This window comes from Perna viridis, chromosome 9, assembly GCF_037379345.1.
Source record: "Perna viridis isolate PV_CMFRI_1.1 ecotype Kerala chromosome 9, ASM3737934v1, whole genome shotgun sequence".
NCBI classification, from domain to species: domain Eukaryota; kingdom Metazoa; phylum Mollusca; class Bivalvia; order Mytilida; family Mytilidae; genus Perna; species Perna viridis.
This window is the reverse complement of record NC_142453.1, coordinates 7,307,098-7,321,938: the sequence shown is the minus strand read 5'-3', so window position 1 is coordinate 7,321,938 and position 14,841 is coordinate 7,307,098. Positions and strand designations below refer to the sequence as shown.

Sequence of the window (14,841 nt, the reverse complement as noted above, 5' to 3'; positions counted from 1 at the left end):
GTGTGTTGCACCACTACGGATGGAAACAGGACGTTTTATACGTTTACAAAAGAATGAAAGAACTTGCTGTGTGTGTAGTGATATTATCGAAACCGATGAACACGTCGATCCTGCTTGAATGTCCATTGTATGGCGATATTAGTTGCGAACTTTAGGACAATATTACTGAGACATTTCCACTCTTTGATGGACTGACAAATTTAGAAAAACTGTCAAATGTTCTAGCGTGCCAGGATGTACTTTTGATTCAAATCTGTGCTAAACCCAACACGAAAACAAAATCGTATCTAATCCGTCAAAATTTTAAAATTAGAAAATCTCGCGAGATATCGACACCGTGGAAGTAATGGCAGATATGGGAAACCTTTGGGAAGGTGAAAATAGCGTCGTAGAAAATAATTTGCCATTAATTCCTTAAATGGAATACTGAGATACATATTCATTTACAAATACATGTTTTCACAGCCTCATTTGTTGCCCAAATACACGAATTCAGTCCTAAACAAACTGTATCCTGAAGTTGTTTTTCCTTGCAAACATTTACACAAATGGCAAAAATGTTTTTTTTTTAATTAGAGCTCACAAAATATTATTTTAATACTCTTAACACTCTAGTCTGATAGTAGAAAAAATTATTTAAATTGTAGATATAAAAACATTGTGGTTATATCTTTATGTGTAGTTAAATGATTATTAAATGTGGTTCTTGTTTACACATACAACAATGCACTGTATCTAGTACCGCTGGTTAAAATAATAGTTCAAAATTCAAAGTCAAATTACCCACAAAGTTACCAACATGACAGTGTGCTCTATGAGCTATCTGGGTTTCAAATTTATTTTCAATTATTAAAGATCCCACTGGACTTTTCCAAGTTCCATAGCAAAATGGTCCAATTGAAAGTCTGCAATCAGGCACGTAGCTGAGGCCAAATTGAAGTGTAGGCAAAATTACGGCAGGGGGTCTGGGGGCCAAGCCCTGGTAGGGGGTCCAGGGGGGGATGGGGGGGCGAAGCTCCACGGAGATAGCGTTTTAGAGCATCATTTATGCATCATTTTATTGCGCCTGGCAATAAAGTGTCAATTAAAAGGGTTGAAGGTCAATTATCCAGGTAAATGGAATTTCATAGGCAGTCTTCACAACTAACTTTCCAGTTCACAGACCCAGAATACATTTTTTCCGAAAATTTTTATAAAGTGACTGTTGGCCTGTAGTAGTTCATTTTACTGGCCCATCTCTCTTTTGACAAGCCTTGGGTATCCGACTACTGTTTAACCATGAAAACGGCATAGGTCCTGCATCAGAAATTGATTGTCCCCTACCTTGGACCACCACCAGTTGGAAACTGGGTATCATTTATAGATAGTCAGAAATAAAATTTTAGTGATTTCATTGGTTGGAAATTTATAGTTATAATGTAACAGGTTAGGATTCTGTTCATCCAACCTCTAAGATGTACTTCAGAGAGCTTATATATTTTATTCACCTTCACACATGAGAACTTGACAAAATAAGAGAAGACTGAATTCCCTACATTTTGTATTTGATGAGAAAATCAAGCATTCCTTGAAATCCTTTGCTGCAGCAGTTTATTGAACAAACTTGATTTTTAAATTTGAACAAAACAAAAAAGTTTGGCTTGTCTTCAGTAAAACAAAGATAGCATAGTAACAGCAAAACCATAATGATAACAGTTCCAAGCAAATTAAACCATATAACTCTTTTTAAACCACAATGATCATGACAAAAATTACAACAAAAGAAGTACAAATACACATATTCAGTAAAAAGCTTCAGTGTTTAACATGTACTTTTATATTAGGATATCAGGATGGCAGGGGTAAAAATATGCACACTCCCGATGGCTCACGGCAAGCAAATTTCATGATTGGCAAGTTTAAGTCAAACAGTGCTTGCCTGCCTAGCGACCTAATTTTGGAAGATGTTTTTCCAACATATCATGAAGCAAGTAAACTTTACTCCAGCCTAGTTCATTTTCAGCCAAGCTTGCCAGATTGACCAGTTGGGTCAGTTGCACCAATTTTCTTATTTCTACCCCTGGGATAGTGTAATATGTTTTCTGTGCAATGTACTGGTACAAAAATGTATTATAATTGTTTCATTGTAGATTTACGTAAACAAGCCAGACAACTTGAAAATGAAATAGATCTGAAACTTGTGTCCTTTAGTAAGCTGGGAACAAACTATTCATCACAAAATGATTACGGAAGGTCAGTTTAAAATTATATGTTCGGGTAGCTGTTGTTTTTAATGAAACATGTCATAATTTGGTGCCAAAATAGTTTTGAAAAAATCTAAGTTTAGCTACCAGAAATATTTGAAAATAGTAAATATTTGGCTGAATATGATAGTAAGAAACAATGGTATTTTGTTGGTTTATGTACATGCATGTTAAATCCCATTTGAAAAGTCATTGTTTTTATCAGGTGTTTTATGTAGATCTCGTTTTTATGGATACTTAATACCATAGGGGTAAATGAACATGCCAGTACATTAAATGTAGCGTGGGACTTCACCTGCCTTTGTCTTTTTGCTAACTGATTGATGAATCCTTGTACAAGTGAAGTAAATGTAATTAACTTGATTGGTTAGGTAAATGTACATGTACATGTAGTTGCTATATTTTAACTTTAATAAAAGTAACAGTAACTTTTTTCGTAAGAATAATTGATGTAAATGAAATTATCAAGATGATATTTAATGGATTTTACAGGACCATTCATGTACTGACTTTACACAGTCATTCTAGCAGGAAAGTTTGCATTGATGATAATAGACCCTTCAATAATAATAGGGGCTTCATCTACCTACATTTACTTCTCAATAGTAGACATATCTGATCCTTCTCAAGGGACTTTATCTACCTACTCCTCATTAATAGATCCTTCTAAACCATGTTTTAGGGCATTATCTACATTTCCTACTGTAGACAGAGTATAGACCAATCTTAAAGGCTTTCTTCTACCTATTCTCAAGTTGGGAATACCTTATACCACAAATACAAATACATGTACTTGCATTATTATAAGTTGTATACTACCTAGAGTGATTTTGAATGTACATGTATACATACAGATCTTCAAGTCTGTACAGTTGATTTCAATTGCCATCCCCCATTAAGAAATATTTTGCCATTACTTTGCAATTACCAATAAGCATCTTAAAGCTGTCACAACTAAAAACTTTATGTTCTTTGTTGTGTATGTCTGTTTCCCATGTCTGGTCTTTGTCTCTGGATTACATTCTTTTGATTACTGCTATAACCTTGGTTCCCTTGATTACTCTTACATGACATTATACATGTATTATTATTACATGTATATAAAATAATGCTCTAATTTTTAAAGCTGAGTACCCATTCCTTGAATATTCATTTTTGTGTTTAGTTTCATCCATTTCTTAACATTTTTGAAAGTTCTGTAATAAGTCAAAGACATTTTGGGCAAAAATTGGCTTTACTATATTTATGCATTGCCTTCTTGAAAGGTTTTATTTTGACTGTGAATTCAAACAAAATTTTTATACCTTAGCAAGCAAAATCTCGGAGAAACATTACCAAAAAGGTAACAAGTGTGCCACTGGGTCAACCTTAATTCATATCCATAATGCTATAAATAGAATTTTGATATTGTGCATGTTTAGAACTCAAGTTGCCATAAACATGTGGTTTACTGTGAAAGAATTATTGTTCATGGTGTACTAAATTTTGTGGTTTTTGTGGGTTTGGTAAACCACTAAATTTTGTTTTCAATGATAAGAAAATTTCCCATTCATTTGTATGATAGTTTTCAAATCCGCAAATTCAAGAATGTATGAATTCATGCTTTTTTTGCTCTAATCAGGAAAATTGGTATTCACGAACTGAAGTACTTTCACAGTAATTGATGGTGGTAGTGAAACCTGTCTAAACTGAACCCTGAATAATCCCAAAACCTGTATAGATGAGACAATATATATAAGTCTCTATCAATCAATTTGAATGTATTTTGAAGCTTGTTAAACCAAACATGTTGTTAAACCAAATACCTGTCTAAACCAAACACCTGTCTAATCGAATCAGTATTGAAGCCCAAAATGGTTCAGTGTAGGCAGGTTTTACTGTATCCTTTTGTTGTGTTTTTTTTTTAATTGGAAATCAGCACATCATATCAGGAATCATTCTAGAAGAGTTGGGGACATTGCTTTTTATTCTTTTCTTTTACCCTTGTATTTTGGTAAATTGGGGCCAAAAAATCCTTTAATTTGCAGTCATACTTCATTGAAATGCTGTAATGGCTCATGGAATTTTCTCAGGGATGAATTTTTTTTTGCTTTTTATTGGAATTCCATTATTTCAAATTCAGATTCTGTTTTTGTCTTTTATTTACTTCTGATTTTGCCTCTTTCCACTTTGTAAATCAGCCCTGTTTTCTGTATGGCCTTTTTTGAATTAAGTCCAAGGGATGTATATAGCCTTATTGCCTTAATCCAGTTTCCATCAAGGGAGTTTCTTGCATATTCTTTGACATGTATGATACTTATATTCATTTATTTCATTATTCATATACACATTCAAACTTGTGCATGCATGGATATTGGAGCCATTTTCCTTCAGTAAAATATGGCTTAGAAATGCAGGTATGCTTAGTTTAAACTTTAATCAAAATGTGTTTATTGGTTAGCAGTATTAGCTTGTCCATTACAAGAAATAAGTGTCAGTCTCTGTAAGAATCAGGAAGTGGGTGAAACAATATGATATTAGCCACCACTTTACAATATAATGTGACTGATTGTACATTGTACCTTCAGAATTGAGAAAGAAAGACAAGATTTTTCATATTATTTTGGTGAAATAATTTCATTGCCATGCACTGTGACGGAGTATTTTTGGAGCAGTTTAATCTGTATAGAAAAAAAATACAAAAAATAGACTGGGAAAAGGAAACTGGTAAATTGTACCACATGTACAAATGTAGTTCATGAATATTTATTAATACATGACTGTATATTGATTGATAATTGATTTATTCAAAAGGTAAAATTTAAATGAATTAAATTCTAAATTTACTACATTTACGGGCAACTTAATTTACAGAAAAATATATTTGTGTTTATTTATTCAATTTCAGTGAGTCCGCTCCACTTATAAACAAATCCAGCAGTGAACATATGTTTGAATCCATGGCTATGCAGATTGAACAACTTCTTTCAAAGGTTAGCTAATATATTTCATAAGTACATTTTGTAATGTTAAGTAGCACTCCAGCTAAGAATCATGCAAAATGTGATTCATGGGAGAAAAGCCTACATATATTTATTTTTGATGTTTGGCCATAGTAAACAATAATTAAAATTCGGTTTTTTAATAACCCGTGTTCTTTTGAGATAAAAATTATGTAGAATGCACTGTAGATTTCAAAAATAAGGGAGATAACTCTGTAAATGACACTCAAATACAATAGAAGCTATTGGATTTTCAATGTTGATTATCTTCTAAGAGCAGACAAATTGGAATGAATAATTACACATTTCATAATATAGACCCATAAAACAACTTAATTACAAAAATAAAAATATGTAGCCTTTTTGGGTTGTATCATATTTTTTTAGATTTTGTGTGATTCTTACAAAGACTATTAAAAATAAAAAGCCCTATTTTTGACTTTCTTTTTGTCAGAAATGTATTTTTATTTCAAAGTAAAAATAGTTTCATTGTTACAAATGTGAATGTTATATTTATTATAATTCTAGATGACTTTAACACTTGCAGCTAAGCCAGTATTAACCAGTAAAATATTTTTTGTAAACAAAAAAATGTTAGAAGATCTACATTGTCAGTTTAATATATATTTATTACACATTTGCATGACACCCAGATTTTGGAATTCATCATACCCCATTTAGCTTACCTGTTTTTAGAAATGAATAAATTTTTTGTTAAATTAAATCATGGACAAAAAATAAAACTAAAAAATAAAATAAGTATAGAAGGAACAAAAGTAAAACAAAATCCATTAAAATTGTGAAACAGGAAACAGAGGTGAACTGCAAACACAATGTAGCAAACAGAACAAAATACATGTACAAAAAAAAAACTGAAGGTCAGGAAAACAAGACGGCATACAAAAACTAGACTAGTTGCTGATTGCAACATGAACACTCACAAAAAACTGAGGTGGCATCATATTGCTACTTCATCAGTGGTTTCTTTCGCATGTGAGTATAAAATCCATTGGGCATCAAGTTCAGTTGGTTGTCAGTGTGGTTAGATGTGAAATCTTCCTGTTGTTTCAAATTATAGAGTCTATCATTACATGAATTAATTTGCAAATATTTGTGTGCTTGTGTTTGAAATCTTGCATTGTATTTTTGCATAACAAAACAATTTTGCTGGGACTGTTTTCCCTCTTACATGTTCACCAAAAAGAAAAAAAAACTAAATTCGGTTAATGATACAATATTTTCAGTATCTACTTTTAACCAATCGAAAATTTGGCTAAAATATCAATGTAACTATTCAATGTGTTTTTTTCCTTTCAGTTACAAGATGTGAATGATCGTATGTCTGACTACACACAGAATATCAGTATGAGCTCGCCCAGTGCTGCCCTCCTTCACACACTACAGAGACACAGGGATATTTTACAGGATTATTCACACGAGTTTCAGAAAACCAAAGCTAATATTTCTGCCATCAAGGAAAGAGAAGATCTTTTAGGCTCTGTTAGGAGAGATATAAGGTGAAAATTTTATCTTAATTGAGGATTTCAGCCATTTCTGCTATTCTAACTTGTACTAACTATGCTAATATACATCCTTGGGTCACAATAAGCATTTTCCCACATTCCTGTAGCCAGAATTTTTTTTGGATGGGCAAGTTAAAGTCAAACAGAGCTTAATTCTGGGTTACCAGACATATCTTTATGATACATACTAACACTTTATTTTTCTTTTCATTTTCAAAGTTTATTATTGAAGATTGTGTGGTGACCTGTATTTATTTAATTGTTCGTTGCTTGGCATTCGGTAGATGAATATCTCATTGGAAAACATTCCACATTTCCTATTTTTATATTCAAAAGTATGTTTATTGCCTGTGTTTCTAGCTGTCATTACTCCTTTTTTGACTTCACAAAACAGCAAATATAAATCTTCAAATAAGTGAACACAGAAACAAACAATATGAACTCTACTAAAAACTAGGTGCCCAGATAATGAATACAATATAGGTATATTAGAACTTAGTTTGTCTTTATATGTCATACATTTAAGAGAGTATTTATTTTTTTGCATGGCATCTTTTTCTGTTGCTTTATTTAATGTACTCTCTTCTTCCACAGTGCATATAAAAATTCCTCTGGGCTCAACAGAAGAACAGATATGTATTTAAAAGAGCATGAACACATACGAAAGTAAGTTAATTGTAATTTTTTTAAGCGATGTTGGAGTTAGTAAACGACATCTTTTCCCTATTTTTAATGTAATAACTTACAAAAATTATCAATTCAGAAACTGCAGGACAGAATTAAATGAAAGTTGATATGATTGTTCCTTAGCTATGAATGTTAGGAATTTTTATTCAAGAAAAAACATAGCAGCTTTTACTAAAAGTAGAATGTTGCTTATCAAGCCAAGTGAGTGATTCAGGCTCATTAGCCTCTAGTTTTCAATCTTGAACTTGCATGTAGTTCCTCAAAAACATCATATTCCTTTGCCATTGCAGTCTGCAGTCTGCTCTGTGGTGTAAGGGTTCCCTAGTCATTCATTGAAGACCTATTGGTGGCCATGAGTTGACGTTTTTCATCCTAGTTGGTGTGGGAGTGGTGTCTCTTTGACATATCCATTCTTGTTCGTATATAGTTTTGGTAAATTTAGCTTTGATGTTACTGTATATTTCTACTACCATTTACTTTATTATACTTGTTGAAAGTTTAACATTTTCGTTTTTGTTTATTTCAGTTCAGAAAAAATGATAGATGACCAAATCAGGTAATAATTCAAACCTATTAACAGTTAGTGTTAACATTTAAACAGTGCATCACTATGCATAAAGCCAGATCATACCTAAGACTGAAACATTAGTAGTCACTGCTTTATAGCACTGAAAGAGACATACCATGATTGATCACTGGCAACAACACAATTACACACAATTGTTGTCTTTAGAAATTGCTGATATTTTTCAGTATCACTGCAATAGCCTGAGATAGAAAATATTGAGTGGTATAATCAGTGGGAAAATCTTATAACTGCTTATGAAGTTTGATAAAGCTGTAAAGAATGATAGATGAAGTTTTGTATTAGTAGAACCTTGTTTTGTCTAGTGTAGAAATTTATGTGGTAGATTTATTTAAGGAATGAATGTTATATTTTTTTTATCCAATCAGAAGGGGAGTTACTGAAATTAACTTATGAACTGATGGTTTTTTTTGTTTGTTTTACAGTATAGCAATAGCAACAAAAGATAACCTACAGTCACAGAGAAAAGTATTGGGAACAATCACACAGAAAATGAACTCATTAGCAAGTATCCTTTTACAAAAAAATCTGACAGGTTTGTTGGTTAAGTTTTAGGGAATAAGAAAGACAATTCAAGACAGGTTCAGGAACATCAGAATTTATCTAGTCAAATAATGTAAGATCAGCTTTACTTGTACAAAATTTGAAAGTATACAAAATTGCTAGGAAGAACATCTGGATGTAAATCTATCAGTAGTTCTATCATTCATTTTCATTTGGGGGTATATTGTCCTTCAACGAAATCAGCCACTGTGATTATTCCATTACATAAAGCGTCAATACATTGTATTTAAATTTCTTTATTGAATTTGGGAAGAACAAAACGAGGATTAAGATTGAATAAAGTCTGTTAATCATAAAGACTTTACTTGTGCCAAACTAGTGTGGAAAGATTTATTTCTGTAGAGAGTATTGACATGCTTTTCAAAAGTCAACTCTCGTGACTTCTACGTGTATGTCTATTTTAACATACCCTCACACGATGACTATTAGTGGTAGTATAGTGGAATATTTTAATTTTGTTAAATTCTGAATAGTTCAGTGTTATCGAGCAACGTTGTCCATTTTATAGAACCTAACTTGGTATTTTAGCCATGCTCTCTTAACTACAGAACTACTCCAATGAGGTATCCCAAAACACAGAAAAAAATGGCATGTAAATCACAAATGGTGCAATTAGTTGACAGTTGATAATAATGATCTGCATTGAAAAAATGTTGGTTTCATATTATAAAAACAATAAATTGTGATTTTATTTTTGTTTTCTGGTGTTTTTTTTTAATTAAAATATAAGAACTGTTTTCTATTGCTGGTTATAATATGGGATATATACGACTTTGGGTCGGTTTATGCTGCAACATAAACTGCATTTAAACAATCCTTTTATCAACCTCTCCATCTCTCCATCATTCCAACCACCCAAATTTCACTGCAGTTTGCACAACTTCAGATGAATGGATTGATTTTAATTTGGTATGTGGCTTTATATAGATTATAAAGCAATTTAATTTGCAGTTGGATGTAAGTGGGAGTATGTCTTTATGTTTGTATTACTTTCTTAACTGAATACCAGATCGCTTTCCATTGATAAACTCATTGATGCAGAAAATAAACCTGCGTAAGAGAAGAGACACAATCATTTTAGCTAGCGTGATAGCAACATGTATAATCATTTTATTGTTGTATGCTTTTCACTAGTACAAACTATTTCTATCTTTTTTTTTAAATTAAAAATGTGATTCTTTATTTATCATAAGTGATGACATTGCATTGTATATCATATCACTGGTGCATTTTGTTGTAATTTTTGGACAAAAACTCTCTATTTGTAACTTTCTACTTTGTTAGTGAGACTACAAATGTAATATAAAAAGAGAAGATTTGAGAACAGCATGTATGAAAATTGCAATGTTAAAAAGCTCGATGTATTAAACCTATAAACATACAATATAGTATGTTGTGTCGATATAAGTTGAATATTTTAATCACACAAAAAATTTATTGGAATTCAATTTTTTGGGGATAAAGCTGCTGTCACTAAGTAGGTTTTCTGTGATGTTGGAATAGTCCTTTTTAATATTTACGGAATGAAAGCCATTTTAACAAGTATTGCAAAGAGGCATAATCCACGACTACATTGTTGACAGTCTCATTGGGGAAAAGGAAGAACAGTAAACACTTTTCCTTGAAACTAAAACTCTTTTCACATCCATAAGTACCTAAATGGTTTAAAAATAAGTTATTTCAAAGTATTCAAGTACTTACTGTAGCCATAATAAAAGACATATTTCAATTTGAAGCCTTTTGCTGTCCATTGCTCCAATTAGACAGTAAACTTGTCTGTTGGGTTATAGAGTTACTTCCCTTTGCTTAGAATTTAAAAAATGAGGTCAAAGTCTGGAATATAAAAAAGGACTATTGCACATTGTGATTGATGTTGTAATATTTAAAAAAGTTTTCTGTACAATGTATCTGTTTGTGTTGCTGTTATAAAATGTATTTATATTCTTAGGGTTTTCCATTTTTATGTACTGATAGAAGCATTTTAAGTTATGGTTTCTATTTAACATGGAAATATTTTTTATATGCTCATTTTTTGAAAGAATTTCAAGTATCATTGTATATCCATGTCTGTCCACATCTAATCTGAAAAACAATTGACAAATTTGATCCATATGTTTGTCCATCCCCCGACGGTTTCCGTGATAACTTGAGAACGGATCAGTGAATTTTTCTGAAACTTTGTACATTTGTTATGTACCATTAAATACAGGTAAAGTTAAATTTTCAGCAAAGTCAAAATGTAAGTTTCCAGTAAGGTCATTTTGAACATTTTGCTACCCACCTTAACATTGGGGGGAGGTATCACTTGATGTTCAAATAATGCCCTATTTTTATCAAGGTTATGGGACTTTGAACATTGAAATTAGGATTAAATATGTACAGCATAAGCTGGAGCACAGCTGTTTTGTCTTGACTTATTTTACTTCATGTTTCCTTTGACTTCTAAATTGAGTGCTCTTGTTAAATTTTATTTTTCTACTTTGTTGTAATCAAATTGAAATTGACTGTTTTAGTATTATGTATACTTGTGCTGTGAAACTACTAGTGAAATTATATTTTCTACTTGTGTTATCTGAAATTAACTATGTTTGTATGAGTGTGATTTGAAAATAAGTGCATAATACCTTTTTCAACATTCCAAGTGTTTTGTGTATTTGAATGGTGAGTGAATAGTATGTCTTGTGTTTATATACTGTATTAGTACATGTACTAGTTCATGTTGGTAAATATTTTTGTGATTGGTCTTTTTCAAACATTTTTGTTTGGGTAAGTTATGTTGAAAGATATCATATGCTAAATTGTACACAGGTAAAAATGCCACAAATTTGTGTACACGTGTGCCACACAAATTACACATATTAGCGGGTACTTGTTTTTTGTGATTAATTGCTGGTAATAAAATTCAGGAAAATAAGTACACCTTGAATACATGTACAATTATAGTATTCTTCTTGTTAGTTCTTATACATTATTTACGAACGAATGCCGTGTAATGATGGTAGAAGTGTGGGATCTTTGTAACAATAGAATAGTAAGTACATGTGGGTTGTTCATTGATGCAAGCTTGATTTTACTTTCTTTATGGGGAGGTCTGATCATGGTAAATGGTGTCACAAACATTTTCTGTCTCATTAGTATTTACATTTACTGGCTCCATGAGCTAAACCATACTGCTAATTAGTCATTTCATTTATCCATGTTTTGTTCTGACTTTCCATTCCTAACGTCACAATTTTCATTTTGTCAATTTTCCATAGTTCAATTATAGTATAATGTTTCATATCATCTTATTTATATACAAAACCATAGCTATAGGTCAATATGATATCCTTGTCAAATTTTGAATGCTGTATGCGTCATAAAATGAGCCTGAAAAATAGGGCCCAGTTACATGATAAATCTATTAAAATTTTCTTATATCTTTGATTTCCAGCCATCTGATTGGTCAAAAGTTCAGTTCAGGAAGGATCCAAGGACAAACTTTATTTGAGATTGTTTTTAACCTGTCAAATTCATAAGCTGTCATTCCATATAGGGCATTTATCATAATTCATTTCTTTGAAGGGGATCACTCCAAATGGATATCTGAACTTTTTCTTATTAAACATTTGTACATTATTGTATTGTTATAAATTTATTTATTCAGTTGTACATATTGTAGATAAAAATAAATAAAAAGATTCAAGTAAATTTTTGTCCTTTCTTATACAACAACAAAAAAATATATGCCCCATAATGGTAAAAAATATGCTCCAGAATGGTATAAAATATGGCCCATAGTGGTAAAAATATGCCCCAGAATGGTATAAAATATGCCCCAGAATGGTATAAGATATGTCCCATGATGGTATAAACTATACCCCATAATGGTATAAAATATGCCCAAAATGGTATAAAATATTACCCAAAATGGTATAAATATGTCCCATAGTGGTATGAAATATGCCCCGTAATGGTATAAAATATGCCCCAGAATGGTATAAGATACATCCCATGATGGTATAAAATATGTCCCATAATGGTATAAAATATGCCCCATAATGGTAAAAAATATGTCCCATAGTGGTATGAAATATGCCCTGTAATGGTATAAAATATGCCCCATAAATTACTCACCTCTATATTATGTTTTAAATTCCTGAAACCACTTGGTCATCTGAGAAAGGTCTTTCAATACAATAAGGGTGTCATGCATATATTAATCATGCAGTCAAATTTACTCAGTTTGCAAACTATAATGCGACCTTCATTTTTCAAAAGTTGGCAGGTAAGCAATAAGAATACTAATTACTGACTTAACACAAACATACAAAAATCAATGTCCCTTTTTTGTTAAAAAAATATGCTTCGTGTTGAAGTGCCCTCTTCTCTGCACCCCTCTATTTTCAAATCCTAGCTAGAACACTGATAATGGTATAAATTGTGCCCGATAATGGTACAATGCTATTTTTGTTATTTATGTCTGTTTAACTTTCATTTATTTACATTACAGTAATTTGGGTAAAATTTTAAGACATTGTTCCTTGGGACATGGTGGAAGACCCTATAGTTAGAGGTTTTTGGCCCATCCCCCTTTGAAAATAAGTGGCAAAATGTTAGCTCACCTAAGCTGAAGGGTCATGTGAGCTATTGCCATCACTAAATGTCTGTTGTTGTTGTAGTTTGTAAACACTTTCAAACATCTACTCCTCTGAAACCACTGGACAGGTTGTAAGAGCTTTAGTTGAATGTTCCTTATGTTATCTTTAACAATCTGTGTGTGTGGATTCGTGCATGATGAGATTTCTGTGGGCAATTTTTTTTTGAAATCTGTTAAGCCATGTTTAAGTTATTGTCCTTACCGGCTCACTTGACCCTATTGCCATCACTACTTGTCCATCGTTGTCCATTAACTTTTTGGCTTTTTGATCCTTCAGGATAACAATACCTTATGTCACAATTTTGCCTGGAAATTTCCTACTATTTCTGAACTCTACACAAAAATATAGTTCAAATGTAGTTCCTTTTATAGCATTCAATATCTCTTTTATAACCACTAATTATGTTTCTGGCAATTGTTCAGCTCAATAATATTCTATAATTTCTGCAAAATAAAATTAAGATTAGCCTTCAAATCAACTGAAATTTTAGGGATTTATTTTGGACTTGAAAGATGTTTAGTAATAAAAGGCATTTAGGGAATTTAGTTCTTGCAGTGATGTGTCAACCAATATTAAATAAACACACTTGTCAGTAAAAATTTTCATCCAATCAATAATATTTACCAGTAATAATTAATAAACAGGAAGTTTAATCAAGTAAAACTAGTGGGAAAATTCAAATCGATGAAAAGTGTCCAGTTTTGCAAAATCTTATGTTCATAAGCTGAAATTGATTTTATTTCAGTATAATTACAAGGATAAATACTCAGTTAAAATAGTTTTTGAAGGTAAATGCAAATGAACTTTTGAACAGGTTAAAAAATTTGGGAAAAAGGTGAAATGGAACAATATTTGTATCAAAACTGTTTAACTACAATTCATACTTCAGAAATCTGTATTAAAGATTGACAACATTTCTACATTTTGGAAAAAAAAAGTTTTAAACAATATGGGAAAATTAGAGTTTATTTTACATCGTGTAATCTTTGAAAGTTTGACCATGCTACATTTTCACTAACATCAAAATCCTCCAATTCTAACAGCACTTTGATTCAAACATCTCCTTTGAAACTACAGAACAGATTGTGACCAATTTGATTGAATGTTTCTTAGGGTATCTTTAACAATCTGTGTGTGTGGATCTCTGTTCTTGCAACCAATTCTGACGGTATAATTGATTGGCATGGTGAGACAGACCTATTTTGTGTGAAAATCTATGAACCTATGTTGGTGTTACTGCCCCTAAAATGGAATTTTTGGCAATTTAAATTTCCAACTTTGAAAATCTCATCTGAAACCATTGCATTTTTCAACTAATCAAACATATATGAATGTAATTGCCCTTGAAGAGCCAAAAAATGACTATGAGAGATTTATTTTATAATTTGAAAAAATGGGTGGTAAGTTAAGATGCTCTCTATTGATAAACAATTCTTATAACACTGATACAGTAGGGTCAAAGGTCCAATTTCAAGTTATTGCTTTAGAATGCTAAAACAACTGTTTTTGACAAGATGAGTGGTACAAGCTCTCTAGAGCCTCTGGTTATAATTATAATTGATAGAATAAGTTTATGGTTAATCTGGTTTTGATGATTCTGTTGTCAATTTTTGTCAA

General features: G+C 31.6%; 1 protein-coding gene across 2 annotated transcripts; it reads left to right on the top strand.

Moving 5' to 3' along the window:
• Positions 1-303: 303 nt before the first annotated feature.
• On the top strand, positions 304-12,274 carry LOC148606512 (Golgi SNAP receptor complex member 1-like). Of its 2 annotated transcripts, XM_088544819.1 has the most exons (9): positions 304-374; positions 2,130-2,232; positions 3,553-3,585; positions 5,131-5,215; positions 6,542-6,741; positions 7,342-7,413; positions 7,961-7,990; positions 8,446-8,528; positions 9,594-12,274. In XM_088544819.1, exons 1-9 carry the CDS (start codon positions 347-349, stop codon positions 9,716-9,718), a joined length of 759 nt encoding a protein of 252 aa, XP_088400945.1. In that variant the 5' UTR covers positions 304-346; the 3' UTR covers positions 9,719-12,274. The 2 variants fall into 2 exon arrangements, with proteins under 2 accessions (XP_088400945.1, XP_088400947.1); XM_088544821.1 differs by lacking the exon at positions 3,553-3,585.
• Positions 12,275-14,841: the final 2,567 nt, after the last annotated feature.

Excerpts from the sequence above, each read along its gene's own strand:
- LOC148606512 (XM_088544819.1), top strand. The coding sequence starts at position 347 with ATGGCAGATATGGGAAACCTTTGGGAAG. Across the intron at positions 5,216-6,541 it reads TTGAACAACTTCTTTCAAAG|TTACAAGATGTGAATGATCG; the intron begins GTTAGCTAATAT and ends TTTTCCTTTCAG. Across the intron at positions 6,742-7,341 it reads TCTGTTAGGAGAGATATAAG|TGCATATAAAAATTCCTCTG; the intron begins GTGAAAATTTTA and ends CTTCTTCCACAG.